This window comes from Pristis pectinata, chromosome 28, assembly GCF_009764475.1.
Source record: "Pristis pectinata isolate sPriPec2 chromosome 28, sPriPec2.1.pri, whole genome shotgun sequence".
NCBI classification, from domain to species: domain Eukaryota; kingdom Metazoa; phylum Chordata; class Chondrichthyes; order Rhinopristiformes; family Pristidae; genus Pristis; species Pristis pectinata.
Genome location: NC_067432.1, coordinates 23,832,447 through 23,850,186, shown reverse-complemented (window position 1 = coordinate 23,850,186; position 17,740 = coordinate 23,832,447). Strand labels below are relative to the sequence as shown.

The window sequence follows — 17,740 nt, the reverse complement described above, 5'->3', positions numbered from 1 at the left end:
CACAGACAAGTGTGACGTAATGCTTCTTGGTAGGGTGAGTAGGGAGATCACTTATTACTGGGGGTAAAGGAACAAAGGGATCTCAGAATACAAACACCACAATCGCTAATAGTTGTACCACAGGTTAGTGAAGCTATAAAGAAAGGAAACCAAGCACGACAATTGATTTCTAAAGAAGTAAAATTGAAAATCAGAGAAATTATACATAATCTATGTCAAACCTTGGTTGGACGTTACTTGGAGTACTGCATACAGTTCTGGTAGCCATATTATAAAATAAATATATGGGCAATGAAGGGGATGCAGAGACAGTGTTAAGAACATAGACCAGTACAGCACAGAACAGGCCCTTCAGCCCACAATGTTGTGCCGACATTGCTAATCCCTTCTACTTGCAGAAATTCCATATCCCTCCATTTTCCTCTCATACATGTACCCATCCAAGCCCCTCTTAAAAGCCCCCAATGAATTTGCCTCCACCACCCTATCAGGCAACGCATTCGAGGCATCTATCACTCTGAGTAAAAAAATGTGCCCCTGACGTCTGTTCTGAACCTACCCCCTCTCACCTTAAATCCTCTGGTAGTGGATTGTTCAATAATGGGAGAAAGATATTGCTTGTCCACCCTATCTATGTCCCTCATAATTTTATAAACTTCCAACAGATCACCCTTCAGCCTCTGCCTCTCCAGGGAAAAGAGCCCAAGTTTGTCCAACCTCTCCTAATAGCACATGCCCTCTAATCCAGGCAACATCCTAGTAAACCTCCTCTGTACCCTCTCTAAAGCCTTGACATCCTTCCTGTAGTGAGGTGAGCAGAACTGCACGCCATGCTCTAAACGTAGCCTAACCAGAGCTCTATAGATATGCAATAGAACCAGAGTTCTATAGAGTGTTTGTGGATGATGCCAGAAAAGGGGTGGATGTAATTAGTAGGAAATGATGAACAGCCTGAGTCTCTATTCTTTTAAGAAAAGAAGAATGAGGGGTGACCTAATGGAGGTCTTTAAAATGATGAAAGAAATTGATTAAGTAGAAAGAGTGATAACGTTTCCATTTCTGGGGAAGAACGTCGACAGAGGCCAGCAATATAAGATGGTTCCCAGGAAATTCAAGATGAAATTCAGAAGCAACTTCCTTATCTAAAGAGTGGTGAGAATGTGGAACTTGCTAATGAAGGAAGTGGTTGAAGTGAATAATATTTAAGAGGAAACTGGGAAAGCATCTGAGTGAGCAGGGAATAGAGAATAGTTTTTATGCCATATGTCCAATGCAGCCTGTCCATAGCCACCCAGGTTTTAAGTTCTGGAAGGTTCCTTCCTAAGCCTTTGTCCCTCCACATCTCTCCCTGCTCCTATAGGAAATTCCTTTAAACGGTCTCCCTAATCAAGCTTACCTGGGAACATTTGGTGGTGAGCTGACCCTTAAGACCTGTCAGGCCACAAGCACCATCAAAGTCAGGCATGCAAGTATGGCTCAGGGTGCGACCTGGCCTCATGCCCTAAAGTTACCTCAGATGTGGTCCAAAAACCATGCCAAATGTGCTAAGCTCATTGATGACTTTTCTGATTGCATTCCTTTGAAGCACCTTGGAAAATGTTCCTCCATTGAAGGTGTCTAGTAAAGGTTCTTCTTGTTGACATTGCTTTGTATCTGATCTCTGTCACTTCCTAGTCTCTTGAGTGTGCAGAGTAACACACAAGAAACAGGAAGAGCTGTGAAAGTGTGTTGCCTGATTTGTTCGAAGTTCTGCGTCTGTGTATGTGTGCACAGCAGTACACACATGATCAAATACATCATAGAGTGATGTCAAATATACAACAACTATATTCTGTGCACTTAGAGTCAAAGAGTCAGACGGCATGGAAATGGGCCATTTGGCCCATCGAGTCCATGCTGACCAGTGAGCAGCCGTCTGTATTAATGCCCCCTTCCAGCACTTGGTCTGTAGGCTTCTTTTCCTAGGTGATTCAAGTGCTTGCCTAGACACTTCTCAAATGCTGTCAGCAACTCTGCTTCCACCACTCTCTCAGGCAGTGTATTCCAGATGTGGAATGGGATACAACTTCTGTAATAACCAAAACACTAATCAGAACATATCTGCAAAGGTACTGCTGAGCCACTGGTAAGCTGCAAAACTGAATGGCTGAATCTCTCAATTGCGCATTGTTGAAAATTGTAGATTGTGCATTGTTGAAGCCGCTAACTGTACCTTGCTGAGAACTGCCGAAACTTGATAAATGCATTACTAAAAACTGCAAACTGATCAGGAGTGCACTGCTGGAATCAAGATTGGAGATAAAAAGACATTTTTAGGGAAATAAACTGTAGCAGGTTTTAGTAGTGTTGGGTTGATGGCATGGTTGTGATATCTAATTGCTTTGTGTCCCATCTTTAGCCCGTCCTGCTTCACCGAGAGCAATCATGAAATGAACAAATTCGGTATCAATCATCGAGTAAAAGTTGAGGCAGTTTCTATTGATTGGCAGCTGCCTGTAAAGCTATAGATCCCATGTTGAGGACGATCAGATTAAACAAAGAATAGGATGCATTATTCTCTGACTTTTTCTCATCATTATTGACGTTTTGAAATATGAGTCTCAGTTTGTTGTCAGAAGTGTGACTTCATAAGTGTAACATTTAAAGTGTGGCACTTTAAGCATGATCAAAATGCAAGATGCTTGTATAAATAGAAACATCCATATTGTAAATCTTTCACTATGCAGGTGATGAAATACTCGAAGTGAATGGAGTGTCTATGAATGAATTAACCCATGAAGAAGCCATACAAATATTTAAGGTCAGTCTGTCAGAGAGTACAATTTTTTAGTTTGTTAATTAAAACATGTATAAAAGCAAATCCTCAATGTGCTTTTACTTTCTTGTTGAATGCAGCAAGTAAGGAAAGGGGTTCTCACACTGACTGTCAGGACGTGTCTGAAGGGCCCCAGTCTCACTCAGCGTCAATCAGCAGCATACCTGAGCCGTTCATGGTCAATCAGTTCAAACGCTCATATCACTAGGGGAAGCTGTTCAAGCTTGGAGCTGGATAACACACTCTTCTTGCCAAAGATACCTAATCCTGATGACAGAATAATTATGGAAGTCACTTTGTACAAAGGTAAGCAAAAGGTCATCCCAGAAATAAATTCTAAGCCAAAGGAACATCTGGACTGAGTTTGCCCTGATTTTGGTCTTGATACTGAGTCAATAACATTTAGGTTGCAGCTAGCCATTGAATTTGTTAAATCTAAACCAGCACCAGAAGTACAGCCATGATTAGCCCATGAGGTTCATCAACGGAAGGGAGCCTTCCTCTCCTGGCCGAACTACACATGGCCATGGATAGCTCCTACTTCCTTCTGTCAATAAAACACTCCAGAGTAAACCTAATTTCTATAAAACTTAAAGGTGTCTCAAGACAAATAGGGACTGTTCAAACATTGCCCATATCTGAGAACACACAGCAAAGTTGTGCTTGACCTTTTAACCCGTTCATCTAAATTTCTGTCCCAAAAGCAAAATAGAACAGATGCCGGAAAACTGAAATGAAAACAGTAATTTCTGTTTCACTCAATTTCTGTTCTTGTTTGTACATCAGTGAACTATTTTTGAAGCTAATTCTGCCAACAACAGATGGATGTGAGTGGGAGATAAGGCTGTTCTGTCCCATCTAATTAGGTGGTGTGCCATGTGACAGCCTCATTATTGCAATAAGTATCTCTTAAATAGATATTTAGACATGCATATAATCATATAAACACAAACCACATAATCTCTTTGAATATAACACATTCTACACAAAGATACATCCTATATTTCCTAGAACTTCCTATTCTTAAACATCCATACATATTTTTAATTTTTTAAAATTCATTTTCTGTGTCTGGGTGTACTGGCAAGGCTAACATTTACTGAGAAGGTGGTAATGAGCCACCTTGAACAACTAGGTGAATGTACTCCCACAGTGCTGTTGGTGAAGGGGTTCCAGGATTTAGACTTGCAAATATATTTCCAAGTCAGGATGGTGTGTGGTTTGGAGGGGACCTGCAGATGTTCCTATGAGCCTTCATTCTCCTTGATAGTAGAGGTTGTACGTTTGGGAAACCTGTTGGAATAGCCTGGGCAAGTAACTGCAGTGCATTTTGTAGATGTACTGCAGCCACTGGTGGAGGGTATGTATGTTTAGGGAGGTTGATGGGGTCCCGATCAAGCAAGCTGTTTTGTCCTGGTTTGTGTCAAGCTTTGTGAGAGTTGTGATAATAAACAGATCCCCAGATACGCAGTCCAGTTCTGCCGTCTAAGAGGGTTCAACAACAAAGGGAAGTTATGCTTTAGCTCAGTGGTAATGCTGGCTGTGGATTCAATTCATGCTCCAAAGGCTCAGCAAAAAATCTCATCTGGTATGAGGACAGTAGTGAAGGTATCATAGTACAGATGAGTTGTTAAATTGCCCTCTCGCATAAAGGATGCCATAGCACCATTGAAAGAAGAGCAGGAAGTTCTGTTAGTGTGCTGGGTAATACTTATCATCTGACAACTTCACCAACAGAGGTTTTTTATATGGGAGTTTGCAGAGAGATAATTGGCTGCCATTTCTCCTACTTGATAGCAATAATTACACACTAAACATAGATAGCTGGCTGTAAAGTTCAATGAAACATCCTGAAGTCATACAAACATACCCATTTATATTAACATGAGCTCCCCAACCCAGTCAAAGTCTTTTTCCAAGGGTAGGGGTGTCTAAAACTAAAGGGCATAAGTTTAAGGTGAGGGGGAAAAGATTTAAAGGGGACCGGAGGGGCAAATTTTTCACACAGAGGGTGGTGAGTATATGGAATGAGCTGCCAGAGGAGTTGATAGAGGTGGGTACAATTTAAAAGACATTTGGATAGGTACCTGGAGAGGAAAGGTTTAGAAGGATATGGGCCAAATGCAGGCAAATGGGACTAGCTTAGAAAGGCATATTGGTTGGCATGGATGAGTTGGGCCGAAGGGCCTGTTTCCGTGCTGAATGACTCTATGAATCTATGAAACAAAGGGCTGTTTTCCAGAAGATGGGGACCGTGTGAAAATGAAATTTAGATCAGATGGTAAGGTGGCACAGGAAATGTGTGGGCAGCAAACCTTTCACAGACACTTGTTGTTAGCTGAAACCTAATCCTCTGCTCAGGGCAGAAACTAGGAAGCGTCACCTGCTCATGGTGAATGAATAGTCTCTAAAGTGACTTCTGTTTCCTTTTCTCCAGAGGAAGGTGTTGGTTTGGGAATTGGGTTGTGCAGTGTGTCCACACATCTGCAGGCATCTGGCATTTATATCCACACACTATCTCCGGGATCGGTGGCACATCTAGATGGAAGGCTGCGGTAAGAGCTGAAAGTGGATGGAATAAAGCTTCTGAAATCCTTCTCTCTGCACAAGTCTCGCACAGCACAAGCATTGTTCGGAGAGTTAGATACGGAGCAGGTACATTAGATATGGTCAGTTGCAGGGCTCCTGATCTCCAAGCAGTAGTTTGATGGTACAGGGAACCACACATACCATGGCCAATTCTCCAATTCTCTGACTGGCATTACAGTAACAGCACAGTGGCACAGCTGGTAGAGCCACTGCCTCACAGCACCAGAGACCCTGGTTCAATCCTGACTTGTGGAGTTTGTACAAGTGGTTAACTCCAGGTGCTCCGGTTTCCTCCCACATCCCAAAGACGTGCGGGTTGTTAGATTAATTGACCACTGTAAATTGCCCCTAGTGTATAAGTGAGTGGTAGATTCTGGGGGGAATTGATGAGAAGTGGGGAGAATAAAAAATGGGGTTAATGTAAGTTGAGTGTAAATGGGTGGTGAATGGCTGGTGTGGACTTGAGGTGCCAAAGGCTTTGCTTCCATGCTGTGCCTCTCTATGACCCAGCAGTTACCCATCACTTTACACACCCTCAAGACATCTCAAAGCATTTTACAACCATTGCTGTCATGTAGGAAATCTGGCAGCCAATTTGGAAATTGTAAGCTCTCACAAAGAGCCGTGGAATAATGAGTAGATAATGTGCTTTAGTAACACTGGTTGAGAGAGAAATTTTGGCAAACTTCCCCAAGGGAACTTCTTTACTCTTCGAGTGGGCATGATAGGTGCTTTTGAGATGGCAGTTGAGGGCTCCGTGTAGATCTTATACAAAAGGTGCCATTTTCAACAGAGCAGCACTTGCTCACTGGGGTGCCAGACTTGGTTTTTGTTTAAATCCCTGGAGTAGAAGTTTCTACTTCTGGAACAAAGGTAAATACCTTAAAACAGAGCAGACATTCAACATCAGGTAGAGCGATTATTCTTAAAATGTTTCCTTCAAATAATATAAATGTCATCAGGAAAGAACATCCGTGGTCCTTAGTTCACTTTTTTTGGAGAATTTAAGGATTGATTTCCATGACCATGAGGAGAATGGACCTCAGTGGAACCATAAACATCATAGTGGGATGTGGGAGGAAACCGGAGCACCTGGAGTTAACCACTTGTACAAACTCCACAAGTCAGGATTGAACTGGAGTCTCTGGTGATGTGAGGCAGCGGCTCTACCAGCTGTGCCATTGTGCTGCTAGTGTAATGTCAGTCAGAGAATTGGAGAATTGGCCATGGTATGCGTGGTTCCCTGCACCATCAAACTACTGGAATAGGATGGAATAGGATGATCACTATACTATCAATACCCTCCACAGGGGGAGCTGGATGGTGGAGATGCATTTCAATAAGTTCATGGGTTAAATGTTTACTCACTCACTGAAATGCACTTTTTATGAAAATAAGCTAACTTACAAATAAAATATCCAAGGAATAATTCCAATGTATCAAAAATATACTGCACTTCTGCTTGACCACCCACGTCCTCTCATTAAGGTAGTGGGACAGGACTCAGAGCATGTGAGGCCTGCTTTAAGAGGAAGACATTCCCACAGGGGGAGGGGGGTGGTAGAGGTAGCTGGGTGATAGGTTTTAAGTAGACACCTCACCATAAACCCTGGAATGGAAGGGGTTAGAGGATGCATTTGTCCAGATTTAAGTGAGTATGGTCTGTGGCAATAAATTGGAGAAAATTGCAAAAATAAATTGGGGAAGATTAGCTCATTTGATTCCAGTGTATTGATGATTCAGCCTTCATCTGCTATTCCCTCCTTACTGTGATGGAGTGAACAGAGGTGGCTCCCTAAGATTGGACCAGCAGGGCTGAACAGAGACCTACTGCTTTCTGGGCTGTTATTTGCAGATGTTTCCTTTTATTTTGAGATTCTTCATTCCAGAAGTGCGCTTTAAAAGAAACTTTACATCCATGTGACTATTGCATTCAGGAAATTGAGCATCGGACTTTATGATCAGCTGGCCATTAATTTAAAAAATGAAACCAAATAACACTATTTGAAAAGCTCTCCTTTGATTGTGGCAACACTTCTCCTTAAGCCAACACCAGCGAAGACAGATGAAATGGTCATTCTTATTGATTATTGGTGGGATCTTACTGAGCACAAATCAACTCCTGTGTTTGCCTGCATGAAAACTGACAAAACAAAAACAACTTCTTGATTGCAGTGTGCAGTGGGATAGACGTGAATGGTTCTGTAGAGCAAATAGTGTGATTGCATGCTCAGCCAATGTAGAGCTAACTGTTTAAATCAATGACCAACCAAATCATAAGGGGCATTGTGCAATTCCCTGCCTTGTGACCTGCAGTAGTGCACGTTCAAGGTGGAAATCGGGGTCCAATAACATAACCTAGTGGAACGTGGTCATTGTCCAACTAGTTCCAAACTGGAATGTGCTGAATAGGCTCGGCCAGAGGAAGGCGTTGCATTATTTTTGAAGCACACGGGGCCCCACACACTAGAATTGGGACACTGATGTCCAGGATTCCCTCCCTCTCTTATCTTGACGCCACCCTACCCACCACGTGCAGCTGCCTCGACTGGTGGCTACTTTGACTTCCAGTCTGCACTCCTGGTTTCAGTGAGCCATATTACATAGAACATAGAACAGTACAGCACAGGAACAGGCCCTTCAGCCCACAATGTTGTGCCAGAGTAATTACATCAGTAATCTAATCCCTTCTGCCTACACAATGTCCATATCCCTGCACATTCATGTGCCTAAGAGCCTTTTAAATGCCTCTATCATATCTGCCTCCACTACCACGCCAGGCAGCACATTCCAGGCACCCACCAATGTCTATGTAAAATAATTTGCCTCGCACATCTCCTTTGAACTGCATGCCCTCTGGTATTAGACATTTCAACCCTTGGAAAACCATACTAGCTGTCTACTGTATCCATGCCTCTCATAATCTTATAAACCTCTATCAGGTCTCCCCTCAGCCTCCACCGCTCCAGAGAAAACAACCCAAGGTTGTCCAACCTCTCCTTATAGTACATGCCCTCTAATCTGGGCAGCATCCTGGTCAACCACTCCTGCACCCTCTCCAGAGCCTCCACCTCATTCCTATAATGGGGCATCCAAAATGAGTGCTCCAGATGTGGCCTAACCAGAGTTTTATAAAGCTGCAACATCACTTCCTGACTCTTGAACTCAGTGCCTTGACTAATGAAGGCAAGCGTGCCATACACCTTCTTTACCACCCTATCAACTTGTGCAGCCACTTTCAAGGGGCTTGGACTTGGACCCCAAGATCCCTCTGTACATCAACACTGTTAAGAGTCCTGCCATTAACGGTGTACTGTCTCTTTACGTTTGATCTCCCAAAGCGCAACACTTCACACATGGCCGGATTAAACTCCATCAGCCATTTCACCACCCATATCTGCAACTGATCTATATCCTGCTGTATCCTTTGGCAATCTTCTACACTATCCACAACACCACCAATTTTTGTATCATCTGCAAACTTACTAACCCACCCGTCTATATTCTCATCCAAGTCATTTGTACATACAGCAAGTTGTGATGCCTGTTGAATGTACTATTGTTTAGTTAAATAACTGACATTTTTTCATTCTATTTTATCTTCTGCTGTAGGTGTGGTGATCACATTTTAAAAATTAATACAACCAACGTCCACAATCTGACTCTGAATGAAGCTTATGCTCTTCTCCAGCACTGTAGGCCTGGACCAAATGATCTGGTGATTAGCCGGCATCCGGATCCCGTGGTAAGATGGTCTGATCTCATACAGTGCAGGTGATACCAGCGGGACGTAGTTGAACCTAACTCACCATCGTGAATCTGGCAGGACTGGGAGCAATGTAGACTGAAGTCAGTGGTGTAATTTTGAACCATTGACCAGAGTTCCACCCAAATCCATGGGACTTCTATTTGGAGATTTAGACTCAAATTAACTCCCAGGATTTTATTTTTCTTTTTGATCACAACTTGCCATGGCCTTATCATATCAAAATGTTGTAAGGTTTTTAAAATGCAGCATTGAGGAAAGTGGATGCAGAACCAAGGAGGGAGAGATTAGGAAGGAAGGATTAGAACTATGGGTTGAGATTGGGATTGAGTGAGTTTCAGAGTAGGAACAAGTCAGCTGAAGACTGCCCCTCAACAACGATAGTGAGGGATTTGCAAAAGGTTAGACTTATATTAATAGAGCATTTGTGAGGGAGTTTTGCAGACACTGGTTATCTGAGGCTATGAAAAAGCTTCCTGAGGAGTTTGCGCTTTATATTTTGTGACAGGTTGGTTTAATACATTCAGTAGCAGTTTGAATGTGAACTGCAATTTAGTGAGAATTTAGTGCAATTTAGTAGACACTGGCTAAAGGGGAGTTTGAGTCAGAAAAGGCTATAAAATTATAGTGCCAAGTCTGACACTGCTAACCAGCACAGTCTCACAAGTATTATACTTTACCTTATATATTCCCTCATAATGAAGCAATCTGATGTAGAAATGAGGGAATACTGAATGTATTCATACAAGCTAATCCCTCAAGTTATTAAATCCTCAGTTTTTAATTTATTCTCAGAATATGCATATTTTGTTACCAAGGCCAATGTTTATTGACCATCCCTAATTGCCCTTGTGATGGATATAGTGAGCCACCATTTTCAATTGCTGCTTTTCTTCTCCGCTGCTTTTGGATAGGGAGTTCCAGGGATTTAGACCCAGCAACAATGAAGGAATGGTGTGGTATGTTTTCCAGTCAGGATGATACGTGAATTGGAGGGGTGGTGTTCCCACGCATCTGCTGCCCATGTCCTTCCAGAAAGTAAAGTTTGGCAGCTACTGTCAGTCGAGCTTTAGCAAGATATTGCAGAGCAGTTGGTAGATGGTACACACTGCAGACTCAGTGCCAATAGAAGGCATGAGGCTGTGAATCCAAACACATTGCCATCTTAATGGCCCTGCCTAGGTTATGGGTTAGGCAGTAGGTGATGAAATGTATTTAACAATTTGCTGCCTTAACTGTGGGTTGAAATCCAAGTCTACAGCTGGACTGAGCCAAATGTCCTGTTAAATATTTCTTCTCCAGCAATATTTTAAGCTCTGTAGTCACTGCTGGAATTGGGGCAGTGCAGTTACTTTGTGGCTCCAGCTATGTGATATAACTGTGACATAACCTCAGGTAGCAAGAAGCAAAATATTAGGAACATAGCTGCCATTATTGTGCTGAAACTCACCTCAATGATGGACCAAGGCTGTAACATGCCACCTTTCCTTTGCTGTTATTACCATGGCTTTTATGGGGGATGTTTACTGAGCTAATGATGCCAGCTTGGAACTTGGTGTGTCAGAAATTCAGGCCAACACCAATTTCTGTCCAGCATAGCTGGCCTCAATCAGACACAATGACATCCACGTCAGAATCCTGTCAGCTGATGCTTTCTGCTGGTACCTTCACACAACTCCTTTCTGAAGCTTCTGAACCTTACAAAAGTAAATAAAAAAATTGATTGTTGATTTACTGGGATAGATTAACCCTTTTCCCCTGTGTGGTGTAGAATGGACAGAAAAATCCAGCGGGAAAGATCACACTGCTCTCCAGTCGGCCAATGATTAGTGCTCGAGCAATAAAGGTGGAAATTGGTGTTGGTATTAGGTGCAAAAGTGGGGCTGGGAAAGAAAGTTTTATTTTAAAGTTAAAGGTGGGCACGGCCAAAGACTACTATTCATCTGCTACTCAACCTTCCCTACCCTGCTTTTGTTGTTGCACCTGAGTCTATATGTATTATCATGCTTATCACCCTCACAGATTTCTCCAACATCACCCACCCCTGTCCCATCCGGCTTCATCTGCCTGTTTTCTTTTTGTCTGTCTCCATTTATCAGCCGCCTGCCTCTGTCCCCCTGCATCTCCCCCTCCCCTACGTGGCTCAATCTGCCCGTCATCCTTCACCCCTCAACCACTCCCCTCCCCCACTGGTCCACCAATCTCCTCTGGCCCCTGTCTCACCATTCCACCCCCTCTTTATACTGGCTCTCCACTCCTGATGCAGGGTTTTGACCCAAAATATCGACAATTCCTGTCCTCCCACAGTTGCTGCTTGATCCGCTGAGTTCCTCCAGCAGATTGTTTGTTGCTCCAGCTTCCAGAATCTGCAGTCTCTTGTGTCTGTCTTAATCAATATGTATGTTTCTTTAAAATGGAATGTTCATATTTCTGTAAAGTCCTCACTAATCAACAAGAGTGATAGTTTTTCCAGTGTAATCTCTGGATTTATTTCTATATTCTTTGATGTTCTATTGAAATATGAACAATAACACTTTGTAATTACAGATCTCTGAGCAGCAATTCAATGATGCAATTCTACAAACAGTTGAAAGTGCGAGGTTTAATAGGGACAGTTATCAATGGAGTGTACAAGGTAAAGGCTTTTTGTTATCTGAGACAAAAACAACGCTTAAAATCTCTGCAATGCTTTACAGTAAACGATTGGGCCTAGAAACTCTACTGCATCCAAAAGGGTTTGCTAACTGGGCATTCAAGTGTGGCGAGAAAATATCACTTGCCCTCTTGCTGCAGGTGAAGGGCCTCAACGCAAAGTGTCAACTGTCCGTTTCCCTCCACAGATGCTGCCCGACCTGTTGAGTTCCTCCAGCAGTTTATTTTTTGCTTCAGATTCCAGCATCTGCAGTCTCTTGTGTCTCCTGCTGCACTTGCACGTTTGTTTTCATTGACTGGTATACGAGGACGCAGAAGTCTCTTTGCACAACAATAGTTCCCAATCTAATACCATTTAAGTACCATGTTATTTCTGCATCTGCCATATTTTTGCCTGTTTCCACAATCTGTCTTATTCACCTTGAAGCCTCTTTCTGTCCAGCTCACAATTCAGTTCAGTTCCGTGACATTGCCAAACATTGAAATATTACATTTTGTTCTCTCACCCAAATCATTGGTACATACTTAGAACAGTTGAAACCCAAACACTGATCCCTGCAGTACTGTACTGAACAGACCCACTTATTTCTACTCTCTGTTTCCTGTCTGTCAGGCATGGTAGAGTAGCAGTTAGCGTAACACCATTACAGCGCCAGAGACCTAGGTTCAATTCTGGCCGCTGTCTGTAAGGATTTTGTACGTTCTCCCCATGTCTGCGTGGGTTTCCTCTGGGTGCTCCGGTTTCCTCCCGCATTCCAAAGACGTACGGGTTAGGAAGTTGTGGGCATGCTACGTTGGCGCCGGAAGCGTGGTGACACTTGCGGGCTGCCCCCAGAACACTCCATGCAAAAGATGCATTTCACTGTGTGTGTTGATGTACATGTGACTAATAAATAAATATCTTATCTCAATCCATGACAATACATTGCCACCTGTACCATGTGCTTTAATTTTTGCACTTTGACTTGTTATGTGGGATGTTATCAAAAGCTTCCTGAAATTCCCAGTATACCGCTACAAGTCCTTATCTATTCTACCCGTTTGATCCTCAAAAAACTCCAGTAGGTTTGTCAAACATGTCCCTTTCATAAATCCATATTGACTTTGTCTAAGTCTGTTGAAGTTTTTTGACGGTATCCTGATATCTCAACCTTTTTAACAGCCTCAAGCGTTTTCCACACCACTAACTGAACTGTAGTCCCCTGATTTCTCCTTCTGCCTTTTTTAAATAGTGGGGGTACATTTGCCACCCTCCAACTTGCAAGAATGTTTCCATAATCTGTGGAGCTCTGGTAAATGACAACTGATGCATCCACTATTTTCAAGCCTACCTCTGTTAGTGCTCTGGGATGCAAATCATCTGGTGCTGGGGGTTTATCAGCTCTCAATGCCACTAATTTCTCCAGCACTATTTTCTTACTTTTATGCACTTTGGTAGTTACCCAGCCTTGGTCTGGGAGCATTTGAACTTGGGCAGCTTTATCACATCTACCAACCACACTATGTGGCAACTTATTACAACCTTTGGAGATTCCAAAGTGGTTTACAGCCAATAAAAATAAAATTCTGTAGATGCTGGAAATCTGAAACAAAACCAGAATATCTGGGAATATTTGGCTTTATTGGGTATAAACCACTTTTCCAAAGGATGTGGTAATTTGTTACATAAATGCAAGTTGCTTCATAATACAGTGACCTGTAGTTCTGGATTCTCCCTCAAGAGGAAACATCTTCTTCACATCCACCATCAGGGCTTATATGTTTCAGTCAAGTCCCCTCTCATGGTAGCCTTTCTAAACTTTCCTCAAAAGACAACCTGCCAATTCCAGGTATTGGTCTGGTAAATCTTCTCTGACTTGCTTCCAACAGATTCACATCCTTAAATAAGGAGACCAATACTGTACACAGTACTCCAGATGTGCTCTCACCAATGCTTTATGTAATTGAAGCATAACTGCCCTACATTTGTATTCAATCCCCTTGAAATAAATAAGAACAGTCTGTTAGCTTTCGTAATCATTTGCTGTATGCTTATTTCTATCAGTTCATTAACATACAGACGAACTCCACCATTTTTCTGTCTAATCAGTCTTTGTGGAGTCATATTACATGGAAACAGGCTGCTCAGCTGACTGAGTCTGCATCAACCAACTGGCACCCATTTACACTAATCTAAAATTTCCCCCATATTCCCATCGACATCCACCAGATTCTATCCCTCACCTAAACACTAGGGGCAACTTACAGCAGCTAACTAACCTCCCAACTCCCATGTCTTTGGGATGTGGAGAAAACTGGAACATAGGAGGGAAACCACACGGACACCAAGCGAACTTGCAAACTCCACACAGACAGCACTGGAGGTCAGGACTGTGCAACCCCTGGAAATCTCCAAACCCTAAAGTTAACTATTTTTCTGACATTCAGGAAATCTCAGCATCTGAAATGATTAAGCAAATTACCCTATGGTTTAGCTCCCCATGTTTCTGACATTAATTCCTGAGTGTAATCAAGAAGAAACCTAATGATTTTGTACAGTAATGAACAATCTGCTAGAGGAACTTAATGGCTCGAGCAGCAACTGTGGGAGGTAAGGAACTGTGGATGTTTCTGGTTGAAACCCTGCATCAGGATTTGTGCACAGTGTACAGTTCAGTGTAAAGTACAGGGAGCTTACTCTATGTGCTTCCAGGTAAACAGGCCTTAATTAAGATTGTAACTCTTTTCTGTTAAAGGTTTGAGGAAAATCGAAGCAAGCTGGCACAGAAAGAAGACATGGGAAAAGTGCATGGACAGAAGTTTCACCAGAAAAGCTCTGAAGCCAATGACACGCTCCAGCAGTGATAGCAGTTACTTTAATGGTGCAGCCATTAACTCTGGCACCCTCTTCTATGTAAATCACAACAAAAGCCTACAGGCAGATGTACCTAGTTCAGATAACCCACAGACTGACACCATTGGGTTGCCATCAGAGAAAGAGCATGAACAACTGGGTGGTCTCAATAAGGATTTTTATTTAATCAAACTTAATGATAAGCTTACATCAGAAATGACTGATAGGAACAATAATGATTCAAAGAGGATTCGTCCACCAACTCCACCGCCAAGGACCACGAGCAACAAGAATTACCAGCAGAAGGATCACTGCGTTTCAGAGGTGATTGGAGATCCACACACGAAAAGGAAAGATAGACAGTCTCAGACTTGCCACTGTCAGGTGAGTCAAGGTCCAAACAGTTGCAATATTGAATCAGAATCAGGTTTATTATCACTGACATATGTCGTGAAATTTGTTGTTTTGTGGCAGCAGTACACTGCAAGACATAAAAATTACTGTAAGTTACAAAAATAAATAAATAGTGCAAAAGAGGAATAACGAGGTAGTGTTCATGGGTTCATGGACCGTTCCGAAATCTGATGGTGGAGAAGCTGTTTCTGAAATGTTGGGTGTGGGTCTTCAGGCTCCTGTACCTCCTCCCTGGTGGTAGTAACGTGAAGGGGGCATGTCCCGGATGGTGAGGGTCCTTAATGATGGATGTTGCCTTCTTGAGGCACCGCCTCTTGAAGATGTCCTCGATGGCGGGGAGGGTTGTTCCCATGATGGAGCTGGCTGAGTCTACAACGCTCTGCAGCCTCTTTCCATCCTACACATTGGAGCCTCCATTACCAGGCAGTGATGCAACCAGTCAGAATGCTCTCCACCATAGATCAGTAGAAATTTGCAAGAGTCTTTGGTGTTATACCAAATCTCCTCAAACTCCTAACAAAGTAGTCACTGGTGTGCCTTCTTTGCGATTGCATCGAAGTGTTGGGCCCAGGATAGATCCTCTGAGATGCTGATGCCCAGGAACTTGAAGCTGCTCACCCTGTCCACCGCTGATCCCTCAATGAGGACTGGTGTGTGTTCTCCGATTTCCCCTTCCTGAAGACTCCAATCAATTCCTTGCTGAGTGCGAGGTTGTTTTTGTGACACCACTCAACCAGCCGATCTACCTCACTCCTGTATGCCTCCTCATCGCCCTCTGAGATTCTACCAACGACAGTGGTGTCATCAGCAAATTTATAGATGGTGTTTGAGCTGTGCCCACCCACACAGTCATGAGTGTAGAGACAGTAGAGCAGTGGGCTAAGCACGCGTCCTTGAGGTGCGCCTGTGTTGATTGTCAGAGAAGAGGAGATGTTATTACGATCCATACTGACTGTGGTCTCCCGATAAGGAAGTTGAGGATCCAGTTGCAGAGGGAGGTACAGAGGCCCAGGTTTTGAAGCTTGTTGATTAGTACTGAGGGGATGATGGTGTTGAACACTGAGCTGTAATCGATAAACAGCAGCCTGATGTATGTTTTGCTGTTGTCTAGGTGCTCCAAAGCCAAGTGGAGAACCAGTGAGATTGCGTTTGCTGTAGACCTGTTGTGGCGGTAGGCGAATTGCAGTAGGTCCAGGTCCTTGCTGAGGCAGGAGTTAATTCTAGCCATGACCAACCTCTCAAAGCCCTTCATCACAGTAGATATGAGTGCTACTGGGCGATAGTCATCGAGGCAGCTCACCCTGCTTTTCTTGGGCACCTGTATGATTGCTGCCCTTTTGAAGCAGGTGGGAACCTCCAACTGCAGCAGTGAGAGGTTGAAGATGTCCTTGAACACTCCAGCCAGTTGGTCGGCACAGGTTTTCAGTACCCAGCCAGGTACACCATTGGGGCCTGACAACTTGCAAGGGTTTATCCTTTTGGAGGATGTTCTAACCTCAGCCTCCAAGACAGAGATCACAGGATCGCCAGATGCTGTGGGGGTTCGTACAGGTGTAGTGTTATTCTCCTTTTCAAAGCATGCATATAAGGCATTGAGCTCATCAGGGAGTGAAGCATCACTGTTAGGTTTCACCTCATAGGAAGTAATGGCATACAAACCCTGCCACAGCTGTTGAGCATCTGATTGTGTCTTTAACTTCACACGGAATTGCCTTTTCTCTCTCACGATGGCCTTCTGCAAGTCGTATCCCGACTTCTTGTAGGGTTCTGGATCGCCGGTCTTGAACACCTCAGATCCAGCCCTTGGCAGACTGCGAATCTCCTCATTCACTTGGGAAAAGTCAGTATGTTCTCGACGGCATACACTCTTGATGAAGTCGGTGGCAGCCGTGGCATATTCATTCAGATCCAAAGATGAATCCCTGAATGTGGTCCAGTCCACCGATTCAAAGCAGTCCTGTAAACGCTCCTCCGCCTCCCTCGACCAGACCTTCGTGGTCCTCACCGCCAGTGTTGCGGTCCTCAGTCTCTGCCAATACGCCGAGAGTAGAAGTTCAGCCAGGTGGTCGGACTTGCCAAAGTCCGGGCGCAGGATGGCACGGTCAGCGTTCTTGATGATGGTGCAGCAGTGATCGAGTGTGTTTGCTCCTCTGGTTCCGCAGGTGACACGTTGGTGGTAGTTTGTCAGAGACTTCTTCAAGCTGGCCTGGTTGAAGTCCCCCGTGATGATTGGGAAGGCATCAGGGTGTGCTGTCTTGTGACTGTTGATCACAGTTCTCAGCTCCTCCAGTGGCAGCTTGACGTCTGCCAGGGGTGGAATGTACACCGCTCCCAGGATGACGGTGGAGAACTCTCTTGGCAGATAAAATGGACGAAATTTGACTGCCAAGCATTCCCGGTTCTTCCCAGTGACAGAACCTCCACGTCTGTGCAGCATGATGAGTTGATCATGAAGCAAACGCTGCCGCATCTGCCTTTACCTGATGCCACCGTCCGGTCCATGCAGTGGATGGTGAAGCCCTCAGCTGGAGCACTGTGCCCGGAGCGCTGGGGGTGAGCCGTGTCTCTGTGAAGCAAAGTACACAACAGTCCCTGATGTCCCTCTGGTACTGCAGTCTTGCTCTGAGCTCTTCAATTTTATTTTCCAGAGACAGAACATTATTCATGGACT

General features: G+C 43.8%; 1 protein-coding gene across 1 annotated transcript in view; it reads left to right on the top strand.

The window, feature by feature from the left end:
* The window catches only part of il16 (interleukin 16), an 81,867-nt gene that overhangs the window by 43,136 nt on the left and 20,991 nt on the right, over positions 1–17,740 (top strand). The window contains exons 7-12 of the mRNA XM_052040665.1: positions 2,727–2,800; positions 2,896–3,121; positions 5,253–5,370; positions 9,017–9,149; positions 11,718–11,805; positions 14,558–15,039. Of these exons, the coding sequence (XP_051896625.1) occupies positions 2,727–2,800; positions 2,896–3,121; positions 5,253–5,370; positions 9,017–9,149; positions 11,718–11,805; positions 14,558–15,039 (1,121 nt within the window). The remainder of the gene's footprint in view (positions 1–2,726; positions 2,801–2,895; positions 3,122–5,252; positions 5,371–9,016; positions 9,150–11,717; positions 11,806–14,557; positions 15,040–17,740) is intronic.